General features: G+C 35.3%; 1 protein-coding gene across 2 annotated transcripts in view; it reads left to right on the forward strand.

Moving 5' to 3' along the window:
* Nucleotides 1-19,528, forward strand: part of MMS22L (MMS22 like, DNA repair protein) — a 119,613-nt gene that overhangs the window by 316 nt on the left and 99,769 nt on the right. For both annotated transcript variants that reach the window (XM_077764767.1, XM_077764768.1), the window contains exons 2-10: nt 470-648; nt 1,698-1,823; nt 3,174-3,223; nt 5,127-5,214; nt 5,308-5,485; nt 8,714-8,804; nt 10,650-10,780; nt 12,681-12,794; nt 18,643-18,816. In XM_077764767.1, coding sequence (XP_077620893.1) covers nt 485-648; nt 1,698-1,823; nt 3,174-3,223; nt 5,127-5,214; nt 5,308-5,485; nt 8,714-8,804; nt 10,650-10,780; nt 12,681-12,794; nt 18,643-18,816 — 1,116 coding nt within the window. In that variant the 5' untranslated portion in view covers nt 470-484. The remainder of the gene's footprint in view (nt 1-469; nt 649-1,697; nt 1,824-3,173; nt 3,224-5,126; nt 5,215-5,307; nt 5,486-8,713; nt 8,805-10,649; nt 10,781-12,680; nt 12,795-18,642; nt 18,817-19,528) is intronic.

Genomic DNA, 19,528 nt, shown 5'->3' on the forward strand with positions numbered 1-19,528 from the left:
CCGGCGGGGAGGACTAAACCTAGGCGCCTGGCGGTCCTGATCCTCTCCGGAGAGTGCAAGGGGGCTTTTCCACGGCTCTGGGGAAACTGGCTCAGCGCGGTTTGGTAGCGTAGGGGGCTGCGCCGGTCCAGGCGGAGTCGGGAGTTTAAGCTGGATCTGTCCTGCAGACCTTTCTTTTCTCTCTGTTTCGACTGCAGAGTCCGACCCAGAGGACAGATACGAAGTTCCTGCCTCAGCCAGTCGGGGGAGCGTTCTAAGTTCTGACAGCCTTTATATCGGGGTGTCGGTGTGGGGAGAGTTGTGGAGGAATTGGCTTCTCGGGTTTTGTTTTGTTTTTTTTTCTATGGGCGTGGGGGGACGTTTTGAGAATTTTGTGAGGTCACCATCAGTCTCTTGGCCCCACCTCCTGGAATCTCATCACCATTTCTTTGGAGTCCTGAATGATAATTACGAATCCCAAACATTTCAGGACAGGAAGTAAATAATGGATAACTATTCCGCCTCGCCGACGTTCCTGACCGACAGCTTGGAACTGGAGCTGGGGACAGAATGGTGCAAACCTCCTTGTTTTTCCTGTGGTTTTGACAACCGAGGAGGAGGAAATCATTTTTCTGTGGAGTCCTACCTTTCTAGCGGAGCCATTAAGCGGTGGGTAAAAAATCTGAGACTTGATCTTTCCCTTATCAGATTTCTCGGCAGTGTGTGAGGAATGTTCCTTGATTATGATTTCAGTCTGTTAAACTTAGATGTTCAGGCCATGTTTTTATAAATCGGTTTAGTATATCACATGGGTTCAGGCTGTCAGTTCTGTTGTCGGTTTCCTGGTCGGAGCATACCAAAAAGATTTTGGGATATTGAGAAGTTCTTGCTACCTATGTTTTCTTCACTGCTACCTCAACTTTTGGGTAGGAAGCTGGCTACTAATTTCCTTTTTACTTAAAGTGAATTCTGAACTAGTGGGCTTTTTGAAATGGTATAACCCTCTAAAACATGAAGTAATATCATGGAGCTTCACAGTAATTCTTAAATTAGGCATGCACATTTTTTGTTGTTGTTGCCCCAGTTCTTTCTAATACTGTGTATCTATGCACAGAAGTCTTAGAGATTTATTTTTGTTTTAACTTTTAAATAAATATGCCAGATTGTGTAAGTTCACAGGAATGTTCTTCAAAGTTCTTGCCTTGGGCAAATGTACACAAATTGCAGTACAACTGCAGTTACTGAAATATTTTGGGAGTACCTACTGAAGCAATTTCAGTCAGAAAGGAAACCATTTTTGTTGATTTTATAGTTGTTCCTTGTCTGAGACTTTAAAAGAGATTACTCAGTTTGATTATGCTCCACACATGGCTCAGAGTAACTTTTAGCTGTTTTAAAAATACAATGTCCCCTCAGAGAATGAAATTCTTCAACTTAAGATCATAGGCAAAAGTATCTTCCTTAGACTTCTTTTTGATATTTTTCCCTAAGTTACATTGTGCTTTGTGCTTTTTTTTAAATCACTATATTTGACTGAATTTTTCATACAGCCTAAATGTAGTATTCCTGAATATGTAAGGTATCGAGGCATATCATGACTTTATGACATTACTGTCAACATTTCGTGGTCAAAATGGATTTATATACTGACAAAAACATCGTGCTATAGTATGGGATTTAGCGTACTTTTTATGAGATTAAATCAGTTTTCCTTTCAGATTAATTTTGAATCTTGATCCTTTACCAACTAATTTTGAGGAAGATACAGTGGAAATATTTGGCATTCAGTGGGTTACTGAAACAGCATTAGTGAATTCATCTAGAGTGCTCTTCCATTTATTCAGGTATGTTTTGTTTTGTTTTTTAACTGCCTCTGAGTGTAGCTGCTATTCAGCTTTGTAAGTTTCTTTGCTGGATGGTTGCAAATATCACTATTACAAAAGCACCTGTAGAATTGTTCTGTTGCTCTTGATTATCTTATCAGTACAACAGTCAAGTAGTAATGTTTGATGGAGCGGTGATTTTAATGAGTTTTGGGGTGTTTTTTGTTGTGTTTTAGTGAGTCTTCATTCTTTCTCAGACTTTTTATTCCACTATATATGACATTGAGTTTTTAAGACAAATATTTAAGTCTTTGAACTATATTATATTTTGGAAGCAAACTGAGATATTACTTTTGCTGAATTATAATCTTTCATAAGGTTTCAAAATTTCATAAATCTTGTGTTTTAGAGAATGAACTCCGACTTTGTCTTTCAGACTGTATGATAGTAATATAGTTAATTAATATGATTAATTTGGACATTAAAAATTTTAATGAAATTTTCAAAGTACACAAATGTAGAAGTGCTACTATAATAAACCTTCACATATCCTCCTTCAGTGGCAGTAAACATCAAGATTTTAATTGCATTTCCTGCATCTATTCCTTTCCCTCTTTTTTTGGTTTAAGTATATTTAGCAGATGCCAGGCATTATATTATCTCACTCTTAAATATTTCAATAAGCATTTTTTGGGGCATCGGGGTGGCTTAGTCTGTTAAGTGTTCAGCTCAGGTCATGATCTTGTAGTTTGTGAGTTTGAGCCCTGCATTCAGTGCTCCAGTGACTGCTCAGAGCCTGCTTGCAATTCTCTCTCACTCCTTCTCTCTCTGTCCCTCCCCTTTTGGCACACATGCTCTCTCTCAAAATAAATAAATAAACATTAAAAAAAAAAGAAATGAAGAATGACAGGAGATTAGTTTCAGGAATTAAGCAGGGACATCATAAATACAGCTTTCCTTGATAACTCCAGTATAAGTTATTCTGTTCCTTTTCTAAACTCCTATTGTAGAAATGTCTGATACAATTTAACGTTTCATTGTATAACTGTTAACCTAGGATTTTTATATAAGTATCAATAACTTTTGAGTATATACAGTATCTCATTGATAGTAAAACCTATGGTATTTATAATTATATATACATACATGTAGCTTTTAATAGATATTTTTTGGAAGGCCAGACAAGGGCATGTTCTATCTTTTCATAGTATTCACTATCTGAATAAACATTCACAAAGTGTTTTAAACATCATAAATGAGAGGCTATGCAGTACTAAAGCTGTGTAATAGGTTTGGAAACATTATCTCTGTAACTGTTACATGCTTTAAACTGTGATGAAATTAACTCTTGCCTTAAATTTTTTAAATTAGGCAACGGCTATACAACTTGGAAACCTTATTACAGGCCAGCTGTGATTTTGGTAAGTTTTAAATATTTAATGGCAAAAAGGAATGGTATTCCTATTACAGTGAATTGTACATCTGTGGGATGCATTATTGGGATATTTTAATAATATGGAGGAAGGACCATTAGGTTAGGGATTTAGAATAGTGTTTAGTGTTCAGAAAAACTGTAACACTTAAATTTTGTTGTAGCTGAGATTTATAGTATTTTTTCCATATCTGTGATAAAATTGATTTAAGAGTAAACATTTCTGAAATGAATTAGCAAATTGCTTTGAGGGTGGGGAGTGGGATGGAGAACTTATAAAAGAAATCTCCAGACTTCATGGTGTTGTCTTTTTTCTGTTTGTTTGTTTTTGATATTTAACGGATTACTGATTTGGAGCATTCAGTATAGTGAAGGGAGTGAAGATAATTGAAGGACAGTATATTTTAGTGCAGGCTAGCTACTTCTTTTTGTCAATTTTGGTATAGTATAGTCATTAGAATTGTGGCACTGTGGTCCGCCTGGGTTCCAACCCTAGTTAACTCTTGGTCTCACACCGTATACTCATTGCCACCTCATTGAGTTTTCTGAGGATTAAATGATATAATGCATATGAAGGGCTTAGGCTAACATCTGTTGATGCCCACCAATTAAAGATCACCTGGATGGGGCACCTGGGTGGCTTAGTCGGTTAAGCGTCCGACTTTCGCTTGGGTCATGATCTCGCGGTTCGTGGGTTCGAGCCCCGTGTCGGGCTCTGTGCTGACTGCCAGCTCAGAGCCTGGAGCCTGTTTCAGAGTCTGTGACTCCCTCTCTCTCTGACTCTCCCCCTGCTCATGCTGTCTCTTTCTCTCTCTCTCCTAGAAGTAAATAAAACATTTAAAAAAAAAAAAAAGATCACCTGGAACACACCTTTGGTCAATGAAAAGTTGAGTAGGTTACTGAAACAAGAAGGAAGTACACATGAGGAACAGTTGTGGCTTTTCGGAGAGAGTATGGAGGGCTCTCTCTTGGCCGATTTGGAGTAGAATTTAAGGGGACTTGGACTTTATTTTGGATTGGCTGCTGTTAAGAACGTGGACAGTGTCTTGAATTAAATATGTTAATTTTTGTCAAGGATGTGGGACACAGAAAGGCTAGAGAGGGTTCTAATTAGTAAAGAAGCAATAGTCATGTTATCTGCAAGAGGAGAATAGTTTGTATTTTTTTTTTCTGTGATTGCATCGTGCCTTGTTTCTGTATCCAGACATGATTACAAACAGGTTTTGTTTTTGTCTTGTTTCATCATAATCACAGAGTAGCCTTGTCTGATTATTGTAGATATTTTATGAAAACTTTAATTTTAGTAGGGAACATCATTGACCTGTCAGGGCTGTTTTGTTTTGTTTTCTCAGTATGTGCTCAGTAAATGTTGAGTATTTTTTATCACCCGAGTCCCTGCTTCATGCCAGGTACTATGTCAGGTGATGATGAATCAAAGTGGAAAAATATGCTGCTGAGGAGTCTGCAGCTGGTAGGATATACAGACACACAAGCGTAGATCAATTTGGTAAATGGAAAAGTGTAGTAACAGTGGCCTGTATAAGCTGCTGTGGAGCCAGGGGCTTCATCTGTTAATATGCCTAGCACAGAGTGATGCCAGGTCTGGGTCTACAAAGACGAGGGAGAAAATAGGTAGGTGAAAGTTTTGGGGACAGAAAGTTCCAGGTAGAGACAACTGTACAGACAAAAATCACTGAGGTATGTTAAATCCAGGGAGCAGGAAGTAGTAATTATTTTGGGGGAGGATCAGAATGTATAATAGTGATGAATTCTAAAGGGATGAAATTGCAAATGATGAATTACTGCTTGCATGGCTTACAAAAATTTTTTTTCGTCACTGTCCACTGATCGATTATATAAACTATGATAACGCTTATCTATTTTGGTTTCAGGGAAGATATCAATCCTACACAGCAAAGCAGACAATATTAGACAGCAGTGCGTGACATTTCTTCATTATGTTAAAGTTTTCATCTTTAGGTAGGACATCAAAAGAGTATTTTGATCACTGCATGAATTTCTGAGTGCGCATTTATCCAGACTTGTTGTTTATTGTATGTAATTGTTTTTTAGGTACCTGAAAGTACAGAATGCTGAGAGTCATGATCCTGTCTATCCCTATGAGACTTTGGAGGCACAACTTCCCTCTGTGTTGGTGGATGAACTTCATGGATTACTCTTATATGTTGGACATCTATCTGAACTTCCCAGTATTAATCCAGGAGCATTTGTAAATCAAAACCAGATTAAGGTTTGACATGTTTCATTTAATTTTTAAATCATCAGATTTTCCTTCACACAAGGAATATTCATTCAAGAAAGGGAAACTAGTCAAGAGTGCAACCCAGGAACCAGACTCCCTGAGTTGAAATTCTGGCTCCTCTTTTAATTATGTGCCATTGGGCAAGTAACACCTCTTGACTCGATCTTCCCATTGTATAACTGATAAAGCTTCCTAGAGTTAATTTAGGACCATTAAATAAATTAAAATTAAATAAAGTGCTTAGGATATAATATGCACTGAATCAGTGATAGTTGTCTTCTTTTTTTTTTTAAATGTTGTATTTATTTCTAAGAGAGAGAGAGACAGTGTGAACAGGGGAGGGTCAGAGAGAGGAAGACACAGAATCCAAAACAGGCTCCAGTCTCTGGGCTAGCTGTGAGCACAGAGCCTGATGCAGGACTCGAACCCATGAACCGTGAGATCATGACTTGAGCCGAAGTTGAATGCTTAACCGACTGAGCCACCCAGGTGCCCCATTGATAGCTGTTTTCAATTCCAGTTTATAACATGCAAATGTGTAAAAGTTTCAAACCAAATAACCTCTATTTTTAAAATTTTTTTACCATTTTTCCCATTGATAAAGACTTGGGGAAGCCCTAATTTATATTATAGTAAGATTCAAGATCACCTTATGCAAGTTACACTTTCAAAACTACATCATTATGTCTGTTCTTACCTTTGGAACCTTTCTGAAAAATGATTAAGATTGATTTGACTGTGCCCTTTTCTTCTACCTGTGGTACTCATCCTACTGAAGTTTGGAGTTTTGTGTGTTGTTTTTTGTTTTTTTTTTTAAGTTTATTTATTTTGAGAGAGAGTGCACAGGCATGCTCACCACCCGTGAACATGATGGGGCAGAAGAGACAGAATCTTAGAAGGCTTTTAGCCATCGGTGCAGATCCTGACTCGGGCTGGATCCTAACACAGTGAGATCATGACCTGAGCTGAACTCAACGGACTGAGCCACCCAGGGGTGCCTGAAGTTTGGTTTTTAATTTTTTTTTTTTTTTTTACATTTATTTATTTTTGAGAGACAGAGTAAGAGAGCATGAGTGGGTGAGGGGCAGAGAGAGAAGGAGACACAGAATCCGAAGTAGGCTCCAGGCTCCAAGCAAGCGTTCAGCACAGAGTCTGACATGGGGCTCGAACTAACGAACTGTGAGATCATGACCTAAGACAAAGTCAGACGCTTAACTGACTGAACCACCTTGGTGCCCCTAAAATTGGTTTTTAAAAATTTGTGCTGATAGCATGACTCAGTTTATAGATGTAATTAACAAGTTCTTCATAGGAAAATGTGAGCTTATGTGAATGGAAAATTGTAATTCCCCATCGATTCCCTGAACTCTCAACTTCTTTCATTCTGACACTTAACAGTTTGAATAACATTTTTAGGAATTTGACTTTGCCAGAATGTAATGTACAAATAAATGTTTATATATTTCTTTGAAATATAACAACAAAAAAATGCACTCTTCTTATCAGGGACCAATATATGTAATATTAAAGTAAATAGAGTCCCTGCTGAATTCCCAGGTTAGTATGTCTAAATCTGTAGAAAGCAAATAGGCAATTGCTTTTAATCATGTCACTTAATAAAAATTCATGGGTAGATTATGGAAGGAGGGATATTTTTCCTTCATTTTGGTCTATATAAATTGGACTGGTTTTTATATTCTGAATATTCATCAAGTGCTCAAGAAAATAAATAAAGACTGCAAAGGCTCTGAAACTAGGTTTTGCCTTTCATAGGCTTTTTAATTAGGCAAACATGAAAAGAAAGGTTATTTGAAGATCAGAAGACTGAATTTTTAAAGCAAGGTAATGTAGTCTTCAACATGTAAACAAAAGTATCAGTCACTAAAATACTGTTATTTTCTGAAGCAACAGCAAAACTATATTAAAAAATATCTTTCAAGCTGTATTTTTGCATTTTACCTATCTTATACGTGAGAAATGTTGATTTAATTGCTATTTTCAATTAAGCATCTTTTATTATTTTCTGGGAACTTTTTATTAGAGATACTTTTTTATTAGAGATATGGGTATTACGTATTGTAGATATTTTCATCAGTTTTCTTAACAATTAAGCTGCCTTGCTAGGTAGATGGTTTAAGTTTTGTATATAGTTATCTCTGTCTGGTTTTTCTTGTGTATCATCTCTATACTATTAAAAACATACTTTTTTAACATTTATCTTTTTAATTCATCTCCCTTTTTAAAAATATGCTGTCAGGTGAGAAATCTAACTTTAGTTTCTTACAAATAAGTTAATAAACAGACTTTTATTGAATGGCCCATGCTCTCCCCACTGATTTGAGAGACCAGGTTTATCTGTTTCTCTTTTGCCTATTTTTTCTGTTTGTTTATTTTTGTTTATTATCTATTCCTGAGCCAATACTGTTTTATTAGTATAGCATTTTATTTTGTTAGCATAGTTGATAAGTCCTTGTCTGTAATTCTTCCTTGTTCTCTTTTTTCTTAAAGATTTTTTTTTTTTTAAAGTAATCCCTACACCCAATATGGGGCTCGAACTGACAACCCTGAGATCAAAAGTCTCAAGTTCTACCAACTGAGCCAGCCAGGTGCCCCTTCATTGTTCTTTTAATAGAACATGTATATTGTATTTGTTTTTAAGATAATACCAAGTGTTGGCTGGTGGGAGGTTATTGAAAACCCTGCTACAGCATAGTAGTTAAGGCCACTGGCTTTTGAATCACAATAAGATTTGAATCTTAATGCATGAGATGAAAGGTAAATTTCTTCACTGCTTTTAACTTCAGTTTCTTAATGGGCATCTCAGTAGGCTCTGCATGATAGTCTAAAGTTCTCCTGTTAAAATCTTTTATAGGAAAGCCTAAAACAAGTTTATGAAAATAAGTGGTTAAAAAATTATTTTACTGCCTTGCAGCTATAGTAAAATCAGAGACTGATTGGAAGGGACCTTTAATATAAGTCTTTTGAGCAGCCCCAAGGTGAGTCTGTCCTAAACCGTCAGATGAAAATAGGCTTTCAAAGATCTCCAGTGAAAGAATCCTCCAAAGAACAAGACAAAGTTTTTCCCTGAGCTTTTGAGTAGTGGGTAGGTTAATTGGTTCTTTCTCCTTATGCTTATAGAAGAGTGTTGTGACATGGTATAAAATACCTAGTAATGTGCTATGAATTCTCAGTCACAGATGATCATGTCATTCACAGCTTTATCCACCATCATGGCATTTATTACATCTTCACTTAGATATCCATTGGCTGGTGCTAGAAATTCTTCACATGCTTGGTGAAAAATTGAGTAAGTTTATGAATTTCTAATTTACGTTCTTTTTTTATCTCAACTTTTATTTTTTTTAATTACAGGTGATTTTTTGTTTTAGTTAACATACAATGTGATACTGGTTTCAGGAGTTGAAATTACAGATAATAAGTGCTTTCTTGGTTTTTAAAGTTTTTACGTACTTACTGTCTGTTGGTATACATATATAGAAATTCATGGGTAGAATTTTTGTCTTTGTTTAACCACCATTAGTATTGTCATAATGTTCTGTGTAATGTTTTATTTAATAGTTTTTAGAGATCTATTCATATTAGAATATACAATTCTACTTTATTCCTTCAAGGGCTGTATGTTATGTCTCTATCATAATTTATTTAGCCAAGTCTGTTTAATATTTCAGTTATTTCCATTTTTTGATACTATAATATTTCACAGAACATCCTTGTGTATATGTGTGTGTGTATATATATATGTATATATACACACACACATACATCTTTGAACATGTGTACAAGTTATTCTGAAGAACATATTCTTAGAATTAGAGTGATATGTTCAGCTTTTTTTTTTTTAAGTTTATTTACTTTTTTTTTTTTTTTTTGGGTTGGGGGGGGGGGGAGAGTGTGTGTCCNCCATTTACTTTTTTTTTTTTTTTTGGGTTGGGGGGTGGTGCAGAGAGAGATTCCCAAGCAGGCTGTGCTCAGTCAGCACAGAGCCCAGCATAGGGCTGGATCCCATGAACTGTGAGATCATAACCTGAGCCACAAATCAAGAGTCAGACACTTAGCTGAGTAAGGCACCCAGGCGCCCTCACCTTCAGCTTTAATACTGAAAATGCTGCTCAGTTTCCGTATAGTTTCCTCAGTTTATATACACTACTGATGAGCATGCAGTTGCCTCACACTTTTGTCAATAGTGGATTTTATCAGTTTTTATTTTTTGCCAACTAATACATGAAAAATGATATTGAATCTGCTTTGTAATTTTCTGATTACAAGTGAAGTTGAACATCTTTATCTGATTTTATTGTTTTTTATATTTTCTTTATTCATTACCTTTCACTGATGTTTCTTTTTAAAAAAATTAGTAGGAGCTTACATATATTATGGATAATACTTTTTTATTTCATATATTGCCTGTTTATTTCTCGTTCTTGTTCTCTGCCATCTTTTGATTCCATCATCAACTTGGCAGTATTCTGTAAATATTATTTATTTGTAAATTGTCAATTACTTAGGTTATGAAGACATCCATTATCTCAATACCTGCATTTCAATGAACTAATAAATACGTATGTATATACATGTATGTGTACATTTACATATATACACACACAAACATACAAAGATGTATACAAATACCTAATTTATTCTCTCATGTGGACTTTGTATTTCAAACAATATTTCCTTAGAGCAGTACTCTAAGGTATACTTATCTGTTGCCTTGGTTTTCTCTAGTCACACCACAAAACAATTGTATGTGATTAGTTTATCAGCATTTGTTAAAATATTTGAAAGTCTTTATTGGTTAGAAATATTGGTAAAGATTTTCTAGGTGCTTCCCTCTTTTTTTTCCTTAAGTGATGTTGCATTGTTGCTTTTTGAAGATTGCCACATTAAGAAAAGAGAAGTTTGTCAAGTGGTAGTTGAGAGAAGTGAAAACTTTTCTTAAGTAATGTTTATCAGTGATCATATAAGATGGGACTTGTCCTCAAATTTAACTTTTATTTCTAAAGGAATTTGCTTTTAATACTGTGTGTTACAGTTTTGTTGTCAGTTTAAAGGTATACAGTTTTTTTTCCTCCTTCTGAATTAATAAAATCTACGGTGGTTCTAAATAGAATATATTTTGTTACATTTTTAGAACAGGTTATATATGGTCATCAGTTTATGAATCTGGCAGGTGACAATTTAACAAATGTCAGCCTATTTGAAGAACATTGTGAAAATCTCCTTTGTGATTTAATAAGCCTGTCACTCAGCAGGTATGACAAGGTAATGTTTTTTAAAAGTTTATTTGTATTTTTTTTTAAATTTTTTTTATGTTTTTTATTTATTTCTAGGAGAGAGAGAGAGACAGTGTGAGCAGGGGAGGGTCAGAGAGAGAGGGAGTCACAGACTGAAACAGGCTCCAGGCTCTGAGCTGGCAGTCAGCACAGAGCCCGACGTGGGGCCCGAACCCACGAACCGCGAGATCATGACCTGAGCGAAAGTCGGACGCTTAACCGACTAAGCCACCCAGGCGCCCCAAAAGTTTATTTGTATTTTTGATACTTAATGGCAGTACTCCTTAATGTGTGTAGTTTATAAGAATTTAAACCGAAATTGTTTACTTGTTCTCCTAATTTTATATTTATTACTATTAGGGAGTTGACTGGGAAAAGAATTTCAGTTAAACATTTAGTACAGTCTGAAATTAATGTTTCAAAGGGAGTTTTTTAAAAAAAATAATCTTTTCCATCTTGCCAAAATTAAATAAAAACAAAATGTTTATGATAATAACTGGACATTTAATTTCTGTTCCAGTAGGAGATTCCAGCCCCTTAATAATACATGTATTGTTACATAATACAATAAATGAGTACTTAACTAAAATTAGTGGACAGTTGTAAAGGGAAATTGTTTTCAAAAATGGTCTAGAATCATGGGGGAAATCACAGGTTTTTACTAAATTGTATTTAATAGAATGTTTTATGCAGACTGATTTAAAGGTGTTATGTACCTACTCATTTTCTAGCAATGGAAATTTGTAGATCATTATCGGTTATTTCAGATTGTTAGCATAAATCTTATAGGAAATTGGATTTATACTTTTTCTTTTTTTTTCTTTTTTCTATGTTTATTTATTTTTGAGGGAGAAAGAGAGAGTGCGAGCAGGGGAGAGTCAGAGAGAGGGGTAGACAGAATCCGAAGCAGGCTCCAGGCTCTGAGCTGTCAGCACAGAGCCCGAGGTGGGGCCCGAACCCATGAACCGTGAGATCATGACCTAAGCCAAAGTCAGAAGCCCAACTGACTGAGCCACCCAGATGCCCCAGATTTATATTATTTAAAACTTAGATTATGTTCTATGTATTATCAAAGTCTTTCAATTCTAGTGTACATAGTTTTACAACTAATTAGTGGATTAACCAGATATGGTTTAGTAATATTTTATTAGTCTGTATTACATTAGAAACATGAATGTAGTATATGTGAAGTAGTGATTATATAATCAATTTCTGAAGTTTAGCTATACTTGCAAATACAGTGCGTATACTCTGCATTATGTAGGGCCATTGAGGATATATTTGTTAAAAAAAAGGTATAACCTAAAATTGCTTAACCTTTATAAGTCCCCAATAATTGTATTAACATTCTGACTTGTAAAAATTTTTGTCTGCTTTACAATGGATTAAAATTTGTTTTCTAATCATTTTACTAGAAGTTTTTCTGTTGTGGCTGATGAATTAGATCAAGGTTTGGAAATCAATGCCCTGAGGCCCTGTCTAGCTCACTGTCTGGTTTTATAAATAAAATTTTACTGAACTTGGCCAACTTTTTTTTAAGGCCGTTGTTTATGGCTGATGTTGCATAATAATGACAGAGTTGAGTATTTGTGACAAGGACTATATCGCCCTGAAATATTTACTATCTAGCCCTTTACATAAAAAGTTTAGTGAACATCAGTGATTCAAGCAAAAGTTTTTTAGAAGTTGAAAATAAAGTTCATTCTATACTTTTGGTTTTAGAATGGGAATTTAATTTAAAAATTAATGGAATGGCACATTTTTTGTAAACAATTTATGTAATTGAACATCAATATTAAGTCATCTAAATCATTGTTTTAAAACATTTGGAGAGATATGTAACATATAAAATTCTGTCTTATAGAACTCATTTTGGTTCTTCTCTATAGGTCAGGCCTTCTGAAGCATTAACGAGTCACCACTGCCCGTGTTCATGCATTAAAGAATTATGGGTTCTACTCATTCATCTTCTAGAACACAGAAGTAAATGGTCTCTTTCAGAAGTAAGTTGTAAAATTGATGTGTTATTTATTGTTCCTAACTCTTAAATTGAATTTATGCAGTGGTTGTAGCCAAGAAAAATGTTACAAATCCCTTATTTATAGTAAGACAACCACTACTAAACAGATCATTAATGGAATATTAACTTCCTACTATATATATATAATTTATACAATGCCCTCATCGTTTATATTTATTTTTAATTTTTTTTTGTTGTTGTTGCTTATTTTGAGAGAGAGCATGAGAGTACAAGCAGGGGAGGGGTAGAGAGAGAGGGAGAGAGAGAGAATCTCAAGAAGGTTCCAAGCTGTCATCGTGGAGCCCAGTGTGGGGCTCAGAGTCACTAACCGTGAGATCATGACCTGAGCTGAAACCAAGAGTTGGACACTTAACCTACTGAGTCACCTAGGTGCCTTCTCATTTTGTTTTTGAAAGAAGAAATCATGCGTGGGTGCACATGCATATACATACTAACATTTTTCCAGAAACTATTTTATTTCTTCTCCCAACCCCCTGGTTTCCCCCTGGAAATCCCTGGAATGCTGTAGGTGAAGATTGAATGGGACTTGGAGTTTTCTTGCTGAGTAAGAGACATTTTCTGCTACCTGGTCTGTGTTTAAAGGACTAATGTCCTTAGGAAATTCTCTAAAGAGGAGGGGCAGTTCTGGGTATTTAAGTTACTTTCCAATGTTGCCTGGGCTCCTACTGACCTTTGTAAAGCCAACAGGATGATGCTTCCCAGGGGGACAGGGTGAAAAGCAATTAGAGAACCCTCGTGGAGGCTCAGGAATGTTTGGAAGTTCACATACACCCCAGATTATGTGGGAATTCCAAAATGGAAATAATTTGATCAGGGACATAATTGTGTTTTGGGAAATATTCTAAACATGTAGCTTTCCTGGATCTATCTGTATGACTGTTTTCCTAAAAACCCAACACTCATTATCTAGTAAACGTCAGTTAGATTTCAGTTTCACAGAAGAAAAGCTAATTAATATTCCTTGAGTGATATTTCTTTGTGCCAGAAAGTAGAATGGGTGTGAGGTTAAGTAAGCAGTTCAAATAACAGTCAGAATATGACAAACTGGGCTTCAAATGCAGATTTATTTGGTGCTAAAGCCCATGTTTTTTTCCCCTACCACATAATTATGTAAGAAAGTGCATATTTAAGAAAGAAAAAGAATCGCTGAATTAATTCACTCCTTTTTGGGGAAACCTAAGTATATTTTATGTGCACTCCCTAGGTTGCCACAAATGAGACAGGGGACACTGGTGCTGTACCATGTGCAATATAATAGAGTTTCTGGCCAGTACAAATTAGATTTTAGCTGACACATATATGCATAAATTTATATGTGTTGTCACTTTAAGTGTCACGAAAAGTTTGTTAAAGAATTTTCTGTGAAATAAAAACATCATCAAAAGCAAAAACATCCCAAACCCCACAAAGATTCAAAATATATGGGCCAAGGATTTTATAACTTTCACCCTGGCAATCCCACTTATAGGAATTCATTTTTGGCATGTACCTTTGCAATTCAGAAAAAATGATTATGCATTAGGCTCTTTATTGCATTGTTTATAAAAGCATAATACTAGAAACTACCTAAATGCCCATACACAGGAGACTAGTTGAACAAACCATGGTATATTAGCACATTAGAATACTATAGTTCAGTAGACTGAATAAAATATCTGAAGGGCTTGATTTCCAGGATTTATTGTTTTTTTAAGATTTTTTTTAATGTTTTATTTATTTCTGAGAGAGAGAGAGAGAGAGAGAGCGTGAGCAGGGAAGGGTCAGAGAGAGAGGGAGATACAGAACCTGAAACAGGCTCCAGGCTCTGAGCTAGCTGTCAGCACAGAGCCCGACTTGGGGCTCGAACCCATGAACCGTGATATCATGACCTGAGCTGAAGGTGGATGCTTAACCGACTGAGCCACCCAGGCACCCCTAGGATTTGTTGTTAAATAAACAAAGTGCAGAAGAATATTTATAGAATACTACCTTCTGTGTATGAAGGTGGGGAAAATAGAAAATGCACATGATAAATACTGGAAAGACAAATCAGGACTATGAAATTGGTGGGTAGGAATGGGAGAGTGGTGAGGGACAATGCAGTGGAAGGGTTTGAATGTGTTGTTATGATTTTAGAACTACGTTAATCTTTAACATGCTCCAGAAATAAATCAAGGTGCATGAAAGACAGATTCACTGGAACATAAAGAGAAACACTTGAACTGTACTGTAAGTGAATAACACATGGGAGAAGTGATCGGGGCGGTGGGAGAGAACTGACCTAGACGACTTGGAATGCACTATTTTGACAATGTGCTCTAAGGCTAACGACAAAAGGATTGTAATGAACTGCAAATACTGGACTCTTATTTGGAGATTTGTCTTACAGTGTTATTTATGGGTTAGCAATTTTAAATCTTCGTTTGGGTTCTAGGACTGAGCAAATTAATAAATATATTATGGGCAATTAAGAGCCAACTTTGTCACTGTTGGGAAATCGAGTTACAGATATGGAAACAGAAAGGTAGAGTGAAAGATAATGTATTAGAAAAGAATTTGAGATATCAATATGAAATAATGGTTTTCAATCATCAGAACTAGAAGTGTGTGTGTGCGCGCGCGCGTGCGTGTGCGTAGGAATACATGCAGTTCCTACCTTACCTACTAGATGGCCCTATAAATGATGGTATCTGAGTAACAATGAGGAAACTGCAGTGTCTTGGTTTTGAAGATCAACCTGCAGTGAAAAGAAAAAATTCCTTTGGCAGATGACTGGTCTTCCAGGCTGGGGCATGGAAAGAAAAAAAAATGAACCTGGAACATTTTGTACCATAAACTAAGGGGATTCTCAGAAAATCTCGAGGATGTATCTGAAGGACAGAAGAGCCAACATGATCTCCCACACTTTCAGCCTAGGGTAACTTGAGAAACAAAATAAGTGATAGCAAAGGATTATAATCTATACAATAAGACTTTGTGGATCCATACTGATATAAATAAATGAAAAAAAATAAATGGAGAGAAGGGAAACTCCTCCTAATAAATGTTGATGATGGAATTAGAAAATCACCACTTGGCAACCTTCTTAGTAACTGTTTCAGACAAGAATCCTCAATGGCTGCCAAAAGTATGATGAAAAACAATATTTGTATAGCTGGATAAGTTTCTACACAGTATCAATTACAAAGGGAGCAGTAACTTTACAGTTTAGAAAATCTGGCAGATACCAGATACCACCTTACACACAAGATCAAAGTTCACCAATAATAGGACAAATTGATATTATGTACCCTCAATGTGATGTGATGCACTTAAAAAAGAAAAATGTGTCTTTGGTATTCTTGCCAAAATTGTATAATGTGAATGTAATTATGAAGAAACTTTAGTTAAATCTAGATGATAGGCCTATATTCCTCAAGAATGTTAAGGTCAAGAAAGATAGTAACTGAAGAACTATATGGATTAAAGGAAATAGAAGAGACGTGGTGGCTAAATGCAGCATGTGAGAATAGAGAGGATATGGCATTGCTTTTAATTGTAGCTCCAAAGGAGTAGTGGAAAGTGGAACAGAAAATACTTCAAGAGAAAATGACAGAAAATTTTCCATTGTTAATAAAAGCTATCTCATTAAGAAAATCAATTCCAGTTAGGGGAAACAAAACAAAACCAGACCTAGATACATCATAGTGAAACTGCAGAACATCAAAGACAAAGAGAAGAACTGAAAAAGCATTCAGACAGAAAAGTATGTTACCTTTAAAAGAATGACAATTAGACTTTCAGCTGACTTCTCAACAGTAGTGGAGGCCAGTGGGAATGTTAATTCTCATTATATTAAAGCAAAGAAGTTGTCAACTTAAAATTTTTCATCAGTGAAATCTTTCAAGAACAAAGCTACTATCAATGAAACAGAATTGAAGGGAATTCTAAAAGATACATTTTAGAAGAATGATGCCTGAATTGGGGGAGGTGGGGTGGGACAGAGGTGGTGTGATGTATGAAGGAATAAAGTGCAAAGAAAATAGTAAATGTTTTGTATAAGTTAGTAATATAATCTGTTGGAATTAAAAAACAGTTAAAGTACACAGTAATACTGGCCTAGAAATTGGATAGGGCATAATAACTATTTAAAGGTACTTATTTTAAGAAAAGGGTGAAGATATATATTAACTTATCAAGACTACTAAATGCTCATTTAAAGTGTATACTATCAGAACAGAATGTAAGCTGTTTATAAGAGATAAGCTAAAACAAAATACAGAAGGGTTCAGAATTGATAGAATAAGATGGAAGGTAATATATTAAACTAACATTACAGAAAATTAGACTTTAAAACCAACAAGAGCATTTAGGTCATTTTGTACTGATAAAGGTTTCAATTTATCAGGAAGATAAAGGAAATTTGAGGTTTTTGTGTGGCTAAGGACATAGTATTAAATTAAGAAAATAAAAATTGAACTACAAGGAGAAATACACATATGCTTAGAAATATTTAGATATATTTCTAACCCATAGGTGAAAACAAATACAATGGAAACTATAAAATATTTTGAAGTAAATGATAACTAACATACTGCTAGTTAACTACAGCTAAAGATAAGAGGGAAAAGTATAGCTTTATGTTTTCTTTAATTTATTTCTTTTTGAGAGAGTGAAGTCAAGCATGTATTCAAGCAGGGAGAGTTGAGAAGGAGAGTTCTGTGTCAGGCTCTGCTATTGCAGACCCCTGAAATATATAACTTTAAATACATATGTTAGAGGGGGAAAAAGTTGAAAATTAATGAGCTAAGAATTCATCATAGGGGTGCCTGGATGATGGCTCAGTTAAGTATTTGACTCTTGATTTTGGCTCAAGTTGTGATCTCACGGTCCCTGAGATCAAGCCCCACTTGGGGCTCTGGTCTGATAGCTTGGAGCTTGCTTGGGATTCTTTCTTTCTCTTTGCCCTTCCACCACTCGCATGCATGCTCTTTCTCTCTCTCAAAATAAACTTAAATTCATCATCTAAAAAATTAGTGGAAAATCCTGCATGATAAACCCAAAGAAAGTAAAAGGTAGCAAATAAAACTAACACAAATTTATAAAATTAAAAATAACAAAGATCAAAACAGAAAAAGATTAAAAGTCATTCTTTGAAAGTTACTAAAATTGGCTAATTTCTCTTGACATGATTACAGAATCAATACTAGAAATTTAAAAAGCAACATGACTTCAGATTCTGCAGATATTTTTAAAGTTGAGATTGTCATCAAATGTATACCCAATAACTTGAAAATGTTTATGAAATGGACAGATACTAGGAAAAAAGCTTACTAAAACTCATCAAAGGTTCAACAGCAGTGTATCAGGTAAATGGCTTGTCATATAGTCATATATTGGAATACTTTGATGAGCTAGACCTATGCTTATTAATATGGATGCATCTCAGAAACACAATGTTGAGAAAAAGAGGCAAGTTATAAAGAATAGAATTAGGCCACTTAAGAATACAAACATGCATAAAAAAGTGGTGATGGGAAGCCAAACAGTGTATGATTTAAGCTTATATGTCTATGTGGCAAAACTTATGAAAATTAGAGAATATTTATTATGAAGGTCAGGATAATTATTATCCTTGGATGGCAGAAGATGTGATTGTGGAACACGAAGGATCTTCCTAGAATGCTAATTATGTTCTAATAATTCTTAACCTGCATTTTTTTCTTCTTTAAGTTTTACATACATGTTTTTTCTCTTTTATGTGTATATATAATTATACAAATGGAGAAAAAAGCCCAAACCAAAGGTTATGTTCTTAATTTAATTGAATCGTATTACCTCTCTTTGTACAGTCATTTTGGAACTGGTTGAATAAACTACTTAAGACACTCTTTGACAAATCAAGTGACCAAAGACGACCTGTGCTTATAATCCAGCCCAGGGATCCATTAGGTTTTAGTTGGTGGATCATCACTCACGTAGCATCATTTTACCAGTTTGATCGCCATGGAACACCAGATGAAATGGTAAGATTTTATTCTTTAAACTTTTTCATATTTTTAATCAATATATATTTTTTGTAGACAGATTAGTAAACGAGCACAGAAACACAACAAAAAGCAGATCACAGGGACGCCTGGATGGCTCAGTTGGGTGTCCAGCTGCGGCTCAGGTCATAATCTCACAGCTTGTGAGTTCGAGCCCCTTGTCGGGGTCTGTGCTGACCGCTCACCCTGGAGCCTGCTTCGGAATCTGTGTGTCTTTCTTGCTCTGCACTTCCCTCGCTCATTCTCTCTGTCTGCCTCTCTCTCTCAAGAATGAATAAAACATTAAAAATTTTTTTTCAAAAAGTAGATCACAGTCCTACAGAGATAAATTCAGCTTCTGAATCTAGAAGTTGGAGACCTTTCTGTAACCATCTTGAAAAATGATAATTTTATGTTTTTATTGTTAAGGAAGAGCACTTGTAGAAGACTTGAGATCTAGTTCTGGCTGTACTACTAAGTAGTTGTGTGACCTTCAGTAAATTACTTCAGCCTTTCTGAGCCTTTGTTCCCTCATCCAGAAATCATGGGATTGGATTGTTCAGAAAATGCCTTCTAGTTCTAAAATCTGTAGAATTGCTGAAGGGAAAATATGTCTCCAGTAATGAATTAGTAGTTTCTGTGAATAATTAGGTAAAATTATTTTCTCGGAATAATACTTCTTTAGGGAAGCTTTTCATAAAGATATCTCCAT

This window comes from Crocuta crocuta, unplaced genomic scaffold, assembly GCF_008692635.1.
Source record: "Crocuta crocuta isolate KB4526 unplaced genomic scaffold, BGI_CrCroc_1.0 scaffold194, whole genome shotgun sequence".
Classification (NCBI taxonomy): Eukaryota; Metazoa; Chordata; class Mammalia; order Carnivora; family Hyaenidae; genus Crocuta; species Crocuta crocuta.